Genomic DNA, 15707 nt, shown 5'->3' with positions numbered 1-15707 from the left:
AAATATTGTTGAAGATTTATATTGTACTTTACATGAAGAAGCAGATAGAAAAATAATATATCACGGTTGCAATATGGCTGAGCAGTCGAATATTGTTATCAGAGCCTCTAATACCGAAATTTTAATAATAATGATTGGAAATATAGGAAACTTGAAGAATTCTAATTCTAATGTTTGGATGCTAAATGGAACTGGAAACAATGAAAGATATATTGACATAACAAACATTTATACGAACCTTGGTGAATTGTTAGGCAAAAATTTAATCGGATTCCATGCGTTCACCAGATGTGATTTTAATCCCGCTTTTTTCAATAAAGGGAAGAAAAGACCTTTATCTTTGCTAAAAAAATACTGTTTTTCAAGAAGCATTTGCTACTATTGGTGACGGAGATTTAAGAAAGTACAATATTTTGACGCAACCTCAATACCACCGTGTAAAAGTGAACTTTACCAACAACTTCTGGGAGCTCATTATATTTGTACTATTTGGAAAAATGCTTACAAAAGGCAACGTACAACTTTGGACCCACTGGAGTATGGCTAGATTGAGCAGGACAACATTGTCCTCAAATGGTTCGAAGGAGATCAACTTCCATCTTTTATCAGTGACTTAATCACCAATATTACTGGTGAGTTGATAAAAATCAATTCTTTATCGGATATGTTCGAATCTATTTATAAATTACTAATATTTTACAATTTACGTTTAATTTTTACAGAATCTGACTCAACTGATGATGAAGATGATTTACACAACGATTAACATTACCCGGATGATAATGAATGAAGATCAATTAATATAAATATTTATGTTACCTTAATATATCTTAATATTTGGAATTTTTTCATATTTTATCGTTTTTTTTATTGTAAAATTTTTAAATAATATATGAACTACTTAAAAATTAATAATTTCAATAAATGCAGTGATTAAGTAAATCATAAATACATTATTTTTATGTAAAACAGTTATCGTAATACATACATCTCGCCGGGTAGTATCTCAGATTTTTTTATTTGCTGATGCTTGTACGAACTGAATACTTCTGCCCTGATTAATATAAGTTCTTAAAACTATATTAAGTAAAATGTATCAAAGGCAGATCTCGTCAATTACTTTCAAAAAGTATTTTCTTTTAGATTTTCAAAATGTCTGCCACAATGTTGAACGCGAGGTAATGTTCAGCCATTATTATTTTCCATTCACAATAATAATATATTTTAAAATATCAAAACGGTAAACGTCGTCAAATGCATTTAAAATTACTAAAAAATCGATAACTGCTTAGTGAGGTTCCATCTCATGTCCGGTAGGTATAAGGGCCTCAATGGACAAACACCTAAGTTTGCTCAAATACATGCAGGTAGCCACTCACTGGCTCTTAGACTATTACGTCTGAATCGGTATTGAAATTCATAGCCGGGATATAGAAAATTGAGGTATATATATCTCCTCGATACTGTCTTCAGACTTGTCTTAATTGTCTCATATGGATATGAAAACTCATATCCAGAAAAACTTGTAAACTTTACTTTTTAGTACTAAAACAAGTTTAATTCAGACAACCTCTAATACAAACCAAAAAAACCAAGATTCAAATAAAAAATTCCGTAGCTTTCCATACGTAAAAGATTTAACTTCAAAATTAATTAATGTTCTGAAGAAAACAAATCTCAGAATTGCTCACAAGAATGTTAAAACTACAAATAAATTCTTTTCAAAATTAAAAACACCTGTTAATACTGATCAAAATTATAATATCGTTTATAAGATACCTTGCAAAGATTGTGATAAAGTGTATATTGGACAGACCTCAAGACTTCTAAAAGGTCGAATTACGTCTCATAAAAGTGATTGCAGAAGAAATGTTTTATCATGTTCATTATTAGAACATGTAAATTCATTAGACCACCAAATGGACTATACTAATGCTAGTATTTTAGAAATTGAACAAAATTCCTACAAACGTTCTTTTCTAGAAATGATACACGTAAATGAAGAATTAAAATCCATGAATAAAAGAACTGACTTGAATGGTCTCAGTCAAATTTATACTTATTTGTTTAAATTAGATAATGATAATCGAAGAAGAAATAGTAATGCTGATTCATTCAATATGTAACTGATGTAAAACAAATTATTATTTTTATGTTATCAACAAATACTTGTCATTTATTGATTCATGTCAAAATTAATTTTCAAAATATTCATCGTTTCGATTTGCTGCTAATTTTTTATATTAATCTCATGTTGAGTAAGTTATATCTGTAACGTTTTATACATATATTTTTACAATCATCTTTTCAGTTGTCCTGAAGAAGGAAATAAACATTTCCGAAAGCTTGACAAACTAGCAAAGAGTTTTCATCATTGAATAGAACACCCCATATTTAGTGGCGGATTTGACGCAGGAATAGATTCCCTTTGAAACTATATTAGGGTTCCCTATACCTATCTCTCCTGCTTTTTACACAAAAGGCGTTTATATATTTTACTTATGAGTATTTTTTTTATCTTTGAAAGGAAACACGCTGTATTGTTCCATATCGCATAATATGTTATCCAGAGTTCAGCACTCATTTTAAGAAAGAGTTCGTCTATACATCGAGAATAATGGTCACCATTTTGAGCATTTATTGAGATAATAAACTGTTTAACATTCTTAATTTTTTGATAAAATGACTTCAAGAATGCTTTTTTGCTTTTCATAACAATACAGGGTGTTTCATTTTTAAGATGAAAACATTATTTATAAGTAAAATACAAAAACGCCGTTTGTGTAAAAATCAGAAGAGATATTTATAGGGAACCCTTATGTAGTTTTGAAGGAAATCTACTTTTGCGTCAAATTACGCCACCAAATACGGAGTGTTCCATTCAACTTTAAGAAGTTATTCAATTCAATGTGTGTCGAAATTTTGAGGCAATATTTTTCGCCACTCAGAATAATATTGCATTAAAAATTTCATGTGGTAGTTAACTTTAACCTTTGAGCTAAGCATTACATTCAATCACGAGCAGCTTGTTACACGTTACGGAGTGAAAACAATTTTTAAACTATGGTCTGTATTTTTAAATTTCTCGAAATTTCTCAGAAACGGTCAGTTTTAAGTATGGGAAATGGAATAGTAACTCACCTTTATTTTGTCTATAGTATCTAAAAATATAAAAAAATATAGGATGTTCCATAAGAAAAAATATAACTTTGTTATGTAACTTTTTTGGGAGTCACCCTGTATATTTTAAGATAATTTTGGAATATGCTCCTCATGGACCCACATATAACTGTGCTAAAAGTTTTTCCCTAACTCTTTTCATTTTACTTCACTAACTTCCTTCGAAAGCCTCTGATAATTCCTGTTCCATATTCTCTGTTTCCCTATCACTGTCGTTTCTAAATCAATAATGAATTTATTTCCACCATTAATATGGAAGTGTCCAATCCATATGGTCTTTTTCAACTATAATTACTTTTTTACTGCTTTTCTGCCAGTCTTCTTCGGAAATATTAGATATTTACTTATTCTTTAACTAGCTCTATTACCTTCTTATCAACTTTTGGAAAATTAGTTTTACGCCTGATGCTTTTTTTCAATTTTTCCCAAATCAACTCGATGGGATTGAAAACACAAAAATAGGGGAGAAGTCTCAGTATGGTGTGTCCATACTTTTCAGAAATACTCTCAAGGGCATACACATTTTCAAATGATTTTGTCTGTAAACTAGTAATTGTTTTTTTGTATAGTTATCTTCAAAATACAAATTGTTATTCATTAAAAAACTTCGTATTTCATCTTTCGTTGAATTTTTATTCAGTACTTTGATGAGCTATTACACTAATCGCATCCAAATTTGGGATCAATATTTTTTCAAACCATTCAAAAATATTAGCTTTCATGTTATTATGATAGTCAACATTGCAATCCTCAAGTTTTTTTCTACATAATTTCAAATAATTCGGAATGCACAATGATTAGTCGCGATCCTTTGTTTGCAGCGGGCATCTTAAGGTGCGTATTCACCAAAAAAGCGAGCACGAGCAAGCATGAGCGAGAATTCGTGTATGTTTGCTCGTGTTCGCTCATGTTCGCTCGTTTTTGTTCGACATATTGATGTCTCGTCCACACCAGAGCGAATATCTTCAACTTCGTAGTCGTAGTTGATCCATCTACTTTGTGCGAGCAGTGAGAGCGCGGTAAATATGTCTGAAGGTGCTTATTCACCGAAAATGCGAGCATGAGCGAGCATTCGTGTATGTTTGCTCGTGTTCGCTAATTATTGATTATTGATGCAGAATGCTTGTTCACTCTTGTTCGCTCGTGCTCGCTTTTTTGGTGAATACGCACCTTTAGGCGTACACATTCTCTAATCATCAGTCCACCTTTTTGTAACTGTGTCGTGAGTGTCATACTAAGTTTCGTCCAAATGAAAAATTTTACGTTGTTCTTGTCTATCTTTAGTTATTTGTTTTGAGTATCTGTTACGCAGTTCCACTATTCTTCTGCTTTCCATAACTGCTTGATGTTTGTTTATTATTTCAAATCAAAATCCTAGTTTCTTTATACAAGTTGTAGGAATCTCATTGCTTTTGTAACAGTCGTATATTGTTTTTTCAATTATTTTATTAGATGAACATTCAAAGATTTTGGTAATACCGTATCACATCGCGTCTTGCGTTCATAAGGTTTGTTTTTGACTATTTTACTTATATACGTTATTAGTATCAGTACTTGCCCAAGACTGCCACATTTTAAACAGATAACAAAAATTTTAGGTAAGTATAACTGCACCAATATCGAATTCCAACACTCAAATCGGGATCAGATCCTGAACTGAACATTGACAACACAACAGGTATAATCAATCATCCTCGCATCATATGCGTCACTGTAACATGACCTCAAATTTAATTTTATGACTCTTCAGCCAATCATAAAACTTGGTTAGTAAAAATTATCCGCCAATTCTTCAGTCCGCGTGGACTAGTTGGCAATGGCATTATTTCTCTGTATTGGTTTTTTGGCCTTTGAGATGCCGATAGCTTTAACTATTCACAATACAGGTTACTTCGAGTATACAAGCAATCGAGAACAGCTATATGTTTATGTTTAAGTTCTGCAATGCAAATAATGTCAAATTAATTCAAATTATGGTCAAATGCGCTTGAATATTTAGAAGAAGAAGAATCATTATCTTGATAATAGATTCGATATTTCGAAATAATTATTGAATAGAACTGGCCGATACTTGATGGAAATCCATATTAAAAGTAATACACTTCCCCAAATAATACACTTTATTGTACGATTTTCACTATAAAAGGTTTTACAACTGGCTGAAGTGAGTTCAGTTCCAGGCACATTGCTGTTTGAGATGGATGAGAGGTAAGACCTCGAAACCGGTCTCTAGGTGATCTGCTCAATTGATTTTAACGTGGTCCTGCTGAGCCGGCGAAATAGTTGTTTTCCGGCGGGCATTCTCAGGCATTTCGAAATATTCATTTTCTCATACGTATGTATCTCTACTCGATACAGTATTCAGACTTATTTTTACGAAGACATCATTTTTAGAATCAACAGTGAACTCAATCCACAGGTATCAAAGATAAACGAGACTTCCAAAGGCGGTTCGACATCGATTGCTGTGATTCTTTCAGTCCCTTGTTTCAGCTAGTTGCATTGTAGTGAACTCTGCATAGAAACAAAAAGGACGAATCGATATTGGAGCTTGACTTGCAACGGCTCAATTTTCAACAGCTTTCCCAGGACGAAATGCGTTAACGCGCTGCAAAACCAAAAATGCACGGCGCGCAGTCGGAGAGTAGGCTGGGTTTGAAAAAAAAAAAAATAAAATATAAGAAAATGCTAGGGGGCGCCACCAGTTTATTTTCGCAGGTTCAAACTGGGGAACCTTCAGTTCTTTTGGATTTCGTCCTGTACTATACTTTGAAAACTTGGATATAAGTACAATTATGCTTATTTGGTTTGGAAAGACTATGATGATTTGTCGGGAGAGACAGATAGCAAGCTTCACCTTGAACCACTTATTTATTAAGAAAAAAAAAATTAAAAAAAAAGGATATATGTTTGGATGACAAAAAAAATAGGTATATTAATATTATTGATAAGTACACTGAAATTCTTCAAGGTTCTAATTTATGAGTGAGTTGAGTGAAGAAGTTTAATTTCTAATAGTAACGAGTAAATACTGATTACAGCATTGTATCATACTCGAGATTACTTCTGAGTTTACCACATATGAAATTCCTATCAGTCAAAATAGGGTTAGTGATGTAGCTATAAAAAAATATATATATACATATATATATATATATATATATATATATATATATATATATATATATATATATATATATATATATATACACATATATACATATATATATACTCAACGTGCGCACGTGAAGCTTACACTTTAAGGCTAATTCGTAATGAGTGGTAAGATGTCGTATAGTTGAATATGGAGAATTATATAATAGATATAAATGTAAGTATCATAAATACATATGTTTTCTCTACAGTCACAAACAATTATCATGCATCTTATCTGTCACATAATTCAGGATTCAGGTTCAGATGTAACTTGGTAACCGGCGGGTGAACAGCATTACTGCACTCTCCAATCCAACTGCACAAAAGGTATTTCATTCAAATTCATCGAGGTACATCAGAATTGTGTCACGGATTCAACTGTCTGAGACTGACTCAATACTAAGAGTAAGAGTACGATCCTAGAGTGAGACCCTTGAGTAAGACCCTAGAATGCACAATAAAATAAATTGAAACCTATTACTTAATTACTAATAAGAGTAAAACTACCTCTTTTGATGAGGGTCTACGATCATATATGAAATTCGGCAGCTTCTCGATTTTGTTGGAAAGTGCTGCCTGAAAACGTTCGGTTTCGAGTTACAAGAAAATTGTGTATGAAAATCTTCGACTTACGATTTTGTAGGAACAAGCAGCGAATGTGAATCCCTCTCAAGGTACTAGTTTTCAACCAAATGTCACGAATACGTTTATAACGTATCTACACAAGAAAACATGAAAACTAGTGTAACATAAGATTCAGCAAAGAAAAATCCCAAAACTTGGATGAAAAGAAATCACTTCAAATTCTTCGTGAACCGTTCGCTACTTTTTCGACTTATTCTATCGTTCAAACTTCGAGAACTCGTTTTGTTTGTTGTTTTTTAATCCCCTGGCATTTAACACTTTTTGTGGAGTGCGTAGAATGTTTTGCTTGCCGAACTTCCTACAATCTTCAACTGTCAGTAGACAACCACAAATTCATTTTGTTCGATGGCTAGTACAGGGTGTTCCTGAATAGTCATGCTCATTTTGTTGTAACGCTAAACTAGCCGTTACAAATTCCACCTGAACCTATTAAAAAAAAAATAAATAAATAAAAAAAAAATGACTCTAACTTATTAAGGTGACGCCTTCAAGTCTTTGGCGTGCCAAGTTCCCCTGAATCTTCCATCGGAGTCCTTCAGCTCATATGTCCAGGTTGAGACCTTCTTTGAAATGATAAATGGCCCCAGGTATTTTGGTGCCAACTTGGCCGAATAATTCTTCGCCGCATCTGATAGGACATAATTTTTTTCGATAAACACGATCCCCACAATTATAGGTGACGGGACGATGACGTAAATCATAAAGACGTTTATTCTCCTCTGCCGCTCTAACCAATCTTTTCTTGATATCTGCATAGAGTTCCTGAAACATTTTACTCCTATCCTGCATTAATGTGTTTCCTTCCGTTTGGCAGATGGGTGGCTGCTCACCCTGTTGGGAAAATAAGTTCGATGGCATTTCTCGTCCAAAAATGGTGAAATACGGCGTATGTCTCGTGGATTCATGAACTTGCGTACGTAATGCACAAGCCAGTTTAAAAATATGCTTGTCCCATTCTCGGTGGTTTTCAGAGATATAACACCGGATCATTGTTTCTAATGTCTTATTGACACGCTCTGTAGGGTTCGCTTGAGCATGATAGAAAGCAGTAAAAGACTGTCGAATATTATATGACTCAAGTAAGTTGTGGAACTCCTTAGATTTGAATTGGGGGCCATTATCACTTATGAGTACTTCCGGCTGCCCGAACATTAAGAGAAGATTCTCTTCGATTGCCATACATACCAACTTTGAAGTAGCATTACGAAGTGGAACTACAATGGTAAACTTACTTAGATTGTCTACTATAACTAGAATAAATTTAAATCCGCGACTCGACCTAGGTAACGGTCCTATGAGATCGCAAGACACGATTTGAAAAGGCTTGTCAGCCACCTTGCGGGGAACCAGTAAACCAGCAGGTTTCTTTTGTTCCGGTTTATTTTGACAACAAATTACACATTCTCGGACATACTTAGAAATGTCCGATTTCATTTTGGGCCAATAGTAATACTGCGCAACTCTTCGAAGAGTTTTGAATACACCAGGATGACCAGAAATTGGTTCGTCGTGGCACTTCTTTAACACTGATTTCCTACTATTTTTGGGTAACACGCGCTTCCATCTGTCTCCTTCATCTACTAGTTCCAAAGATTTACACTTGGCATCAACAGCCTTATAAAGGTTCGAACCCACGATACGCCAGGCTGGGAATCTAAGAGGATTTTTTGAAACATTATCTAGCATTTTCAAGTACCACCTATCAGTTTTGATGTCAGATTCTTCGACGGTATCTACAACTGGAACAGATCGCGAAAGCATATCTGGGACAACGTGCTCCTTTCCCTTTCTGTGTACTAGCGTGAAATTATATTGTTGAAGTTTCAGCGCCCACCTCGCTAAACGTCCCGTCGGATCCTTAAGATTATTCAACCAACACAATGACCAATGATCGGTGATCACTGTAAAATGAGAGCCCTCGATATATGGTCGCAACTTCTCGATGCTCCACAACACGGCCAGGCATTCACGCTCTGTCGTGGAATACTTCCTTTCCTGCTTAGTTAGAGATCTCGAAAGGTAGCACACGAGTTTTTCACCTTCTTCAGGATATGTTTGAGTTAGGACAGCTCCAATTCCATAGGCACTGGCATCGGTCTGAATGACGAATTCCAAATCGAAATTAGGACATGACAACACAGGAGCTGATATCAGTCGTTCCTTTATGAGTTTCAACGCATCCTCCTGTCGGTCTGTCCAGCAAAATTTCACATTCCTTTTCAAAAGTTCCGTCAAAGGTTGAATTAGAGAGGAAAAATTCGGTATGAACCTGCGGTACCATGAGGCAGTACCAATGATACTACGAACATCAGACACTTTAGTGGGCGAAGGAATATTCAAAATTGCTTGCACTTTCGCAGGATCTACGTGAAGTCCATTCACATCAACAACATATCCAAGGTAATGTAGTTCTGGGCGACAAAATTGACATTTCTCCTTACTTAGTGTTAAACCAGCGGACATGAGCCTATTAAAAATCTTAGAAAGTATTTCTACATGTTTCTCAAACGTTTCAGAGACAACAACGATATCGTCCAGATAAACGAAAGCATATGGTTCAAGATCCACTCCTATAACCCTATCTATAAGTCGTTGCCAAGTAGCTGGTGCAGTATGGAGACCAAACGGTAGTCGTTTGAATTGGAAAAGTCCTCTTCCCGGTACAGTGAAAGCGGTATATTGCCGAGATGCCTTGGCAACTGGTATTTGCCAGTAGGCTGATTTAAGGTCCAAACTTGATAGAAATCTGGCATCCCTGAGGCGATCCAAAATAGTTGATACGAACGGGAGCGGATATGCATCACGCTTTGTAACACTATTTACCTTCCGGTAGTCCACACAAAATCGATATGAATTATCCTTATTCCGCACCATGACTACTGGGCTGCTCCAAGGACTGTCTGACGGCTCGATAATATCCTGCTCAAGCATTTTCTGTAATTCTTGATCCATGTACTTCATCAGAGTTGGAGATACTGGATAAAAGCGTTGCTTTATTGGCTGTACGTTATTAAGAATTTCGATATTGTGTTCCACAGCATCGGTACATCCTATACCATCACCCATCTTTTCAAAGGTGTCTTCAATTAATTTGTTCAAAATATTATATTGCTCCGGAGTCAAACAACCAAGTGGGCGTAAAGTTTCTTGAGATGGACTAGTATCAACAGCGTCAATAATACCAAATTTCCATTCATTTGATCGTAGATGAGGAATAATTCCCATGCGAACCCAAAAATCTATCCCAAGAATTAGAGTATGATTCAAATCGGGAACCACCAAAACATCTATAATTTTTTCAACTTCCCGAAGTTTAATAGGAACCCTAAGGACTCCTAGACAATTGCAATTGTTTCCGTTTGCCACCGTTACTGATTGTAACTCAGCAGGTTGTATATCAATTAAGCCAATGCTTTTGAGTAATTGCCACCCTTTATTCCCTACAATTGTTCTGCTTGCTCCAGAGTCCAGTAACCCAAGCAAATTTTTTCCAAAAATTGAAACATTCACATAAGGTCGGTCATCACCATTAGCATGAGATAAAACAAAATCTAAAACGAACTTGACCGAATTACACGAATCATCGACCAACTTTTCTCTTCGAGGCGTGGCTTGGTCAGTACCTAGCGCCTCGATTGATCGTTTCCCTGCAATTTATTACAACGTGGGCAATTGCGCACCGTGACATTTGGGTAACCACACTTGTAGCAGTATCGTTTTTGTTGTTGTCGGCAGGTAGTCGAAAGGTGCCCTAATTCTCTACAATTCCAACAACGTTTTCCGTCAGTTCTTGAAACATCTGTACTTTCTATGCTGTTTACACCCCTCTTCGTTGATTCATATCTTCGCATAGTACTCTCAGCTGGGGAAGAATGGTGCTCACTGGTGGAAGCATATGCTAGTTCTGGGATGAGACTTCTAGTCTTATGCGGTGGTGGAGTATATGATTTGGCTAACTGTCTTTTTGCATCCAACTTCCGACAAGATTCCAGCAGATCAGCTATGGAGGTTATATTACCGAAAGCTAAGAATGGATGATAATATGGATCAATTCTTTCAAGAATAATTTCCAGCTGGGATTCTTCTGAAATAGGGTTTCTCATTTTCTTGAAAAGTCCCTTCATACTTGCGATATACAGACCGATATTTTCGTTTGTTCCCTGCGTACGTCGTTTAATCTCCTCAAATAGATCACGATCAAAATTATCAGGAAGAAACTGTTCGCGCATCAAGTCTACTAGTGATTCCCAATCAGTGGCCCAGTCCTTCACCATGTTGAACCAAATATAAGCGTCTCCCTCGAATAAATCAACAGCATCTCGGAATAATACAGCTCGGGAAATACCACGAGAACGTCTCCTCTCGTCGACTTTCTCCAAAAATGTACTCAATGACATGTCTCCTTTCTTTCCAGTGAATCTCAGTCCCCAGTCGCGTACTGGTACGGGTTTTATCCGGGTGATAATATCGTCTTCCTCACTTGAATCTCCGTCCAGATCAACAGTAGAGCTCTGAGCTCCAGGATCACCAACAGTACCTCGTATGACCGATAAGTCAAACACAGTTGAGTCCCTACCTTTCCGAAATTTCTTGCTCTTCTCTTGTAATTTATCGAAAGCCAGAAGCAATTTGAGCCTTATGTCTGAAATGCATTTCTTTTCAACTTCACTTTCTGGGTGAGCACGGTTCAGTCGGCCTAGAGAGTGCGCAATTTTAGAGGTGATACTTTTATATTTTCCATCTTGCTCAGTACCTTCGAATTCGTTGATAGCTAATTCTATAGTATCCAAGTTACTCTTCAGTGACTGCGAATCCTCTGAGAAAGCATAAGGGTATATAGGGTTCTTGATAGCAAGAGAAGTCTTCTCCAAACGTAAAGCATTGCGAAGTACCGCTCTCAACTCCGTGACGACAAGATTTGTACCATCCAGGCCTCGGACTATCAATTCATACAGCAGTTCTTCTTTGGTGAGACGGTTTGGATCAATCTTGATCTTTGTAGTTGCCATAGTAGGATAATTTGTATTAAAAAAAATCTTATGTTTGGTAAGTTCAAGCACAACAAAAAAAAATTAGTACGAAATTGAAATAACTTAGGAATAAACTGAAATAACAAAAGAATACTCGGCGTCGGTGGATGTAGCACTAAAATGCGTTCAAATCAATTGAGAAATTGAAAAAAACTCAAAAATCAACAAAAATAACAAAAGGACGCCTGGCGTCGGTGCGAAAATTTAAGGGTCAATTTCATAAACACAAAATATTGAGACGTCTCAGTTAAAGCGAAGCCCCACACGAGGGCGCCAAATTTGCAACGGCTCAATTTTCAACAGCTTTCCCAGGACGAAATGCGTTAACGCGCTGCAAAACCAAAAATGCACGGCGCGCAGTCGGAGAGTAGGCTGGGTTTAAAAAAAAAAATAATAAAATATAAGAAAATGCTAGGGGGCGCCACCAGTTTATTTTCGCAGGTTCAAACTGGGGAACCTTCAGTTCTTTTGGATTTCGTCCTGTACTATACTTTGAAAACTTGGATATAAGTACAATTATGCTTATTTGGTTTGGAAAGACTATGATGATTTGTCGGGAGAGACAGATAGCAAGCTTCACCTTGAACCACTTATTTATTAAGAAAAAAAAAATTAAAAAAAAAGGATATATGTTTGGATGACAAAAAAAATAGGTATATTAATATTATTGATAAGTACACTGAAATTCTTCAAGGTTCTAATTTATGAGTGAGTTGAGTGAAGAAGTTTAATTTCTAATAGTAACGAGTAAATACTGATTACAGCATTGTATCATACTCGAGATTACTTCTGAGTTTACCACATATGAAATTCCTATCAGTCAAAATAGGGTTAGTGATGTAGCTATAAAAAAATATATATATACATATATATATATATATATATATATATATATATATATATATATATATATATATATATATATATATATATATATATATATATATACAGTGTGACCCATTTAAAATGGAACCACCCCTGTAGAATGTGCATTTTTCAATCAATCTCAATTTTTTTTATTGGAATATTAAGCATGAAAAACTGTATCTTGACACTAACTTTCACAATTTTAGTTTCATTTCCAAGGCACTCTATGGTTTTTTTTGTTTGTCAAAAACGGCAAAAGTTTATTAGGCAATTTTTGTTTTCAAATTTGACTACACCACTGGATTCGTAGTCGTTATAAATCAAAACTGTCAAATTTTCATTAAAAAATATTTGTTAACAACGAAGTTACAACAACTTCAATTTTGGAAACAAAGTATTTGTTTGTAATTTTTATTCAGATTATAGACATATTTGAGATCTGACAACACTGTCATCACCAAGTAGAACACCAGTGAATTTGTACAGTGAAAATCCGAAGTCAACAGCTCAATGCGTTCTACAGTTATAACTCCTGAAAATATGGTAATGTGAGAGATTTGTGGTGCAAGCGTTTTGTAATAAAAATTCTGACTACGCCACTGGATTTGTGGATAATATTCCCTTGAAATCATTCATTTGAGTGTAGGTTACGAGAAGTGTATTCTAGAATAACAAAAAATTAAAAATTCATTTTCAAGTTATGCAGTACTTAGTACATTCTTCCGCATAGCCGCTAAAATCAAATTGATTTAAAGCATGGAAATCATTTATTCAATAATAAAACAGAGAGCAGGACAAAAATTGTTCCCTGTAAATTCTTCATAATCCAGTGGCGTAGTCGGATTTTTATTACAAAACGCTTGCACCACAAATCTCTCACATTACCATATTTTCAGGAGTTATAACTGTAGAACGCATTGAGCTGTTGACTTCGGATTTTCACTGTACAAATTCACTGGTGTTCTACTTGGTGATGACAGTGTTGTCATATCTCAAATATGTCTATAATCTGAATAAAAATTACAAACAAATACTTTGTTTCCAAAATTGAAGTTGTTGTAACTTCGTTGTTAACAAATATTTTTTAATGAAAATTTGACAGTTTTGATTTATAACGACTACGAATCCAGTGGTGTAGTCAAATTTGAAAACAAAAATTGCCTAATAAACTTTTGCCGTTTTTGACAAACAAAAAAAACCATAGAGTGCCTTGGAAATGAAACTAAAATTGTGAAAGTTAGTGTCAAGATACAGTTTTTCATGCTTAATATTTCAATAAAAAAAAATTGAGATTGATTGAAAAATGCACATTCTACAGGGGTGGTTCCATTTTAAATGGGTCACACTGTATATATACACATATATACATATATATACTCAACGTGCGCACGTGAAGCTTACACTTTAAGGCTAATTCGTAATGAGTGGTAAGATGTCGTATAGTTGAATATGGAGAATTATATAATAGATATAAATGTAAGTATCATAAATACATATGTTTTCTCTACAGTCACAAACAAATATCATGCATCTTATCTGTCACATAATTCAGGATTCAGGTTCAGATGTAACTTGGTAACCGGCGGGTGAACAGCATTACTGCACTCTCCAATCCAACTGCACAAAAGGTATTTCATTCAAATTCATCGAGGTACATCAGAATTGTGTCACGGATTCAACTGTCTGAGACTGACTCAATACTAAGAGTAAGAGTACGATCCTAGAGTGAGACCCTTGAGTAAGACCCTAGAATGCACAATAAAATAAATTGAAACCTATTACTTAATTACTAATAAGAGTAAAACTACCTCTTTTGATGAGGGTCTACGATCATATATGAAATTCGGCAGCTTCTCGATTTTGTTGGAAAGTGCTGCCTGAAAACGTTCGGTTTCGAGTTACAAGAAAATTGTGTATGAAAATCTTCGACTTACGATTTTGTAGGAACAAGCAGCGAATGTGAATCCCTCTCATAGTACTAGTTTTCAACCAAATGTCACGAATACGTTTATAACGTATCTACACAAGAAAACATGAAAACTAGTGTAACATAAGATTCAGCAAAGAAAAATCCCAAAACTTGGATGAAAAGAAATCACTTCAAATTCTTCGTGAACCGTTCGCTACTTTTTCGACTTATTCTATTGTTCAAACTTCGAGAACTCGTTTTGTTTGTTGTTTTTTAATCCCCTGGCATTTAACACTTTTTGTGGAGTGCGTAGAATGTTTTGCTTGCCGAACTTCCTACAATCTTCAACTGTCAGTAGACAACCACAAATTCATTTTAATCGATGGCTAGTACAGGGTGTTCCTGAATAGTCATGCTCATTTTGTTGTAACGCTAAACTAGCCGTTACAGACTCCCAAAGGACCCCCCTTGGGAGGGTGTTGTATCACAAATACTTGGGCTCTTCTTTCAATTGTGAATTCATTATTTTACTGAAATATAAATATGCGAACTGTAACAAAAAATGATTCCTTTCCAAAAAAATACTAAACTTCAAATTAATATTTTAGAATTGAGTTTATTATCACAATGTTAGCTAGCAGACTCAGAATTATTCTGTTGGAAATATAGGACTGTTCAAGTATTCTTGGATTATTCAAAAAAGTTGTGTTTGGAAATCTGATTTCTTTCATTTTTAGGAACCTAAAGAACATGAAGATTGGAATGGAATATTGAACACTACCGCAAATAAAAAGGTTTGCATGCAGAATAATAAGATAGCTTTCACAAAGGTGCCTGATACGATGGAAATAACCGAGGACTGTTTATTTATGAATGTATATACTCCTGTGGTAAGTAGATGATAATTTCCATTACATCAT

General features: G+C 35.0%; 1 protein-coding gene and 1 long non-coding RNA gene across 5 annotated transcripts in view; one reads left to right on the top strand and one right to left on the bottom strand.

Moving 5' to 3' along the window:
* The window catches only part of LOC111512523 (para-nitrobenzyl esterase), a 106295-nt gene that overhangs the window by 28264 nt on the left and 62324 nt on the right, over positions 1-15707 (top strand). For all 4 annotated transcript variants that reach the window (XM_074175336.1, XM_074175337.1, XM_074175338.1 and 1 more), the window contains exon 4: positions 15525-15677. In XM_074175336.1, the coding sequence (XP_074031437.1) occupies positions 15525-15677 (153 nt within the window). The remainder of the gene's footprint in view (positions 1-15524; positions 15678-15707) is intronic.
* Positions 14317-14859, bottom strand: LOC141482298 (uncharacterized). The gene is made up of 2 exons (XR_012465446.1): positions 14687-14859; positions 14317-14624 (listed from the first exon to the last, which is right to left on the bottom strand). It is a non-coding gene; the product is annotated as an uncharacterized lncRNA (long non-coding RNA).

Source organism: Leptinotarsa decemlineata, unplaced genomic scaffold (genome assembly GCF_025532065.1).
Source record: "Leptinotarsa decemlineata unplaced genomic scaffold, Ldec_3_MD MMD2_tig00001019_RagTag_RagTag, whole genome shotgun sequence".
NCBI lineage: Eukaryota > Metazoa > Arthropoda > Insecta > Coleoptera > Chrysomelidae > Leptinotarsa > Leptinotarsa decemlineata.
The sequence above is the reverse complement of the archived record's forward strand: the minus strand, read 5'-3'. Positions and strand labels throughout refer to the sequence as shown.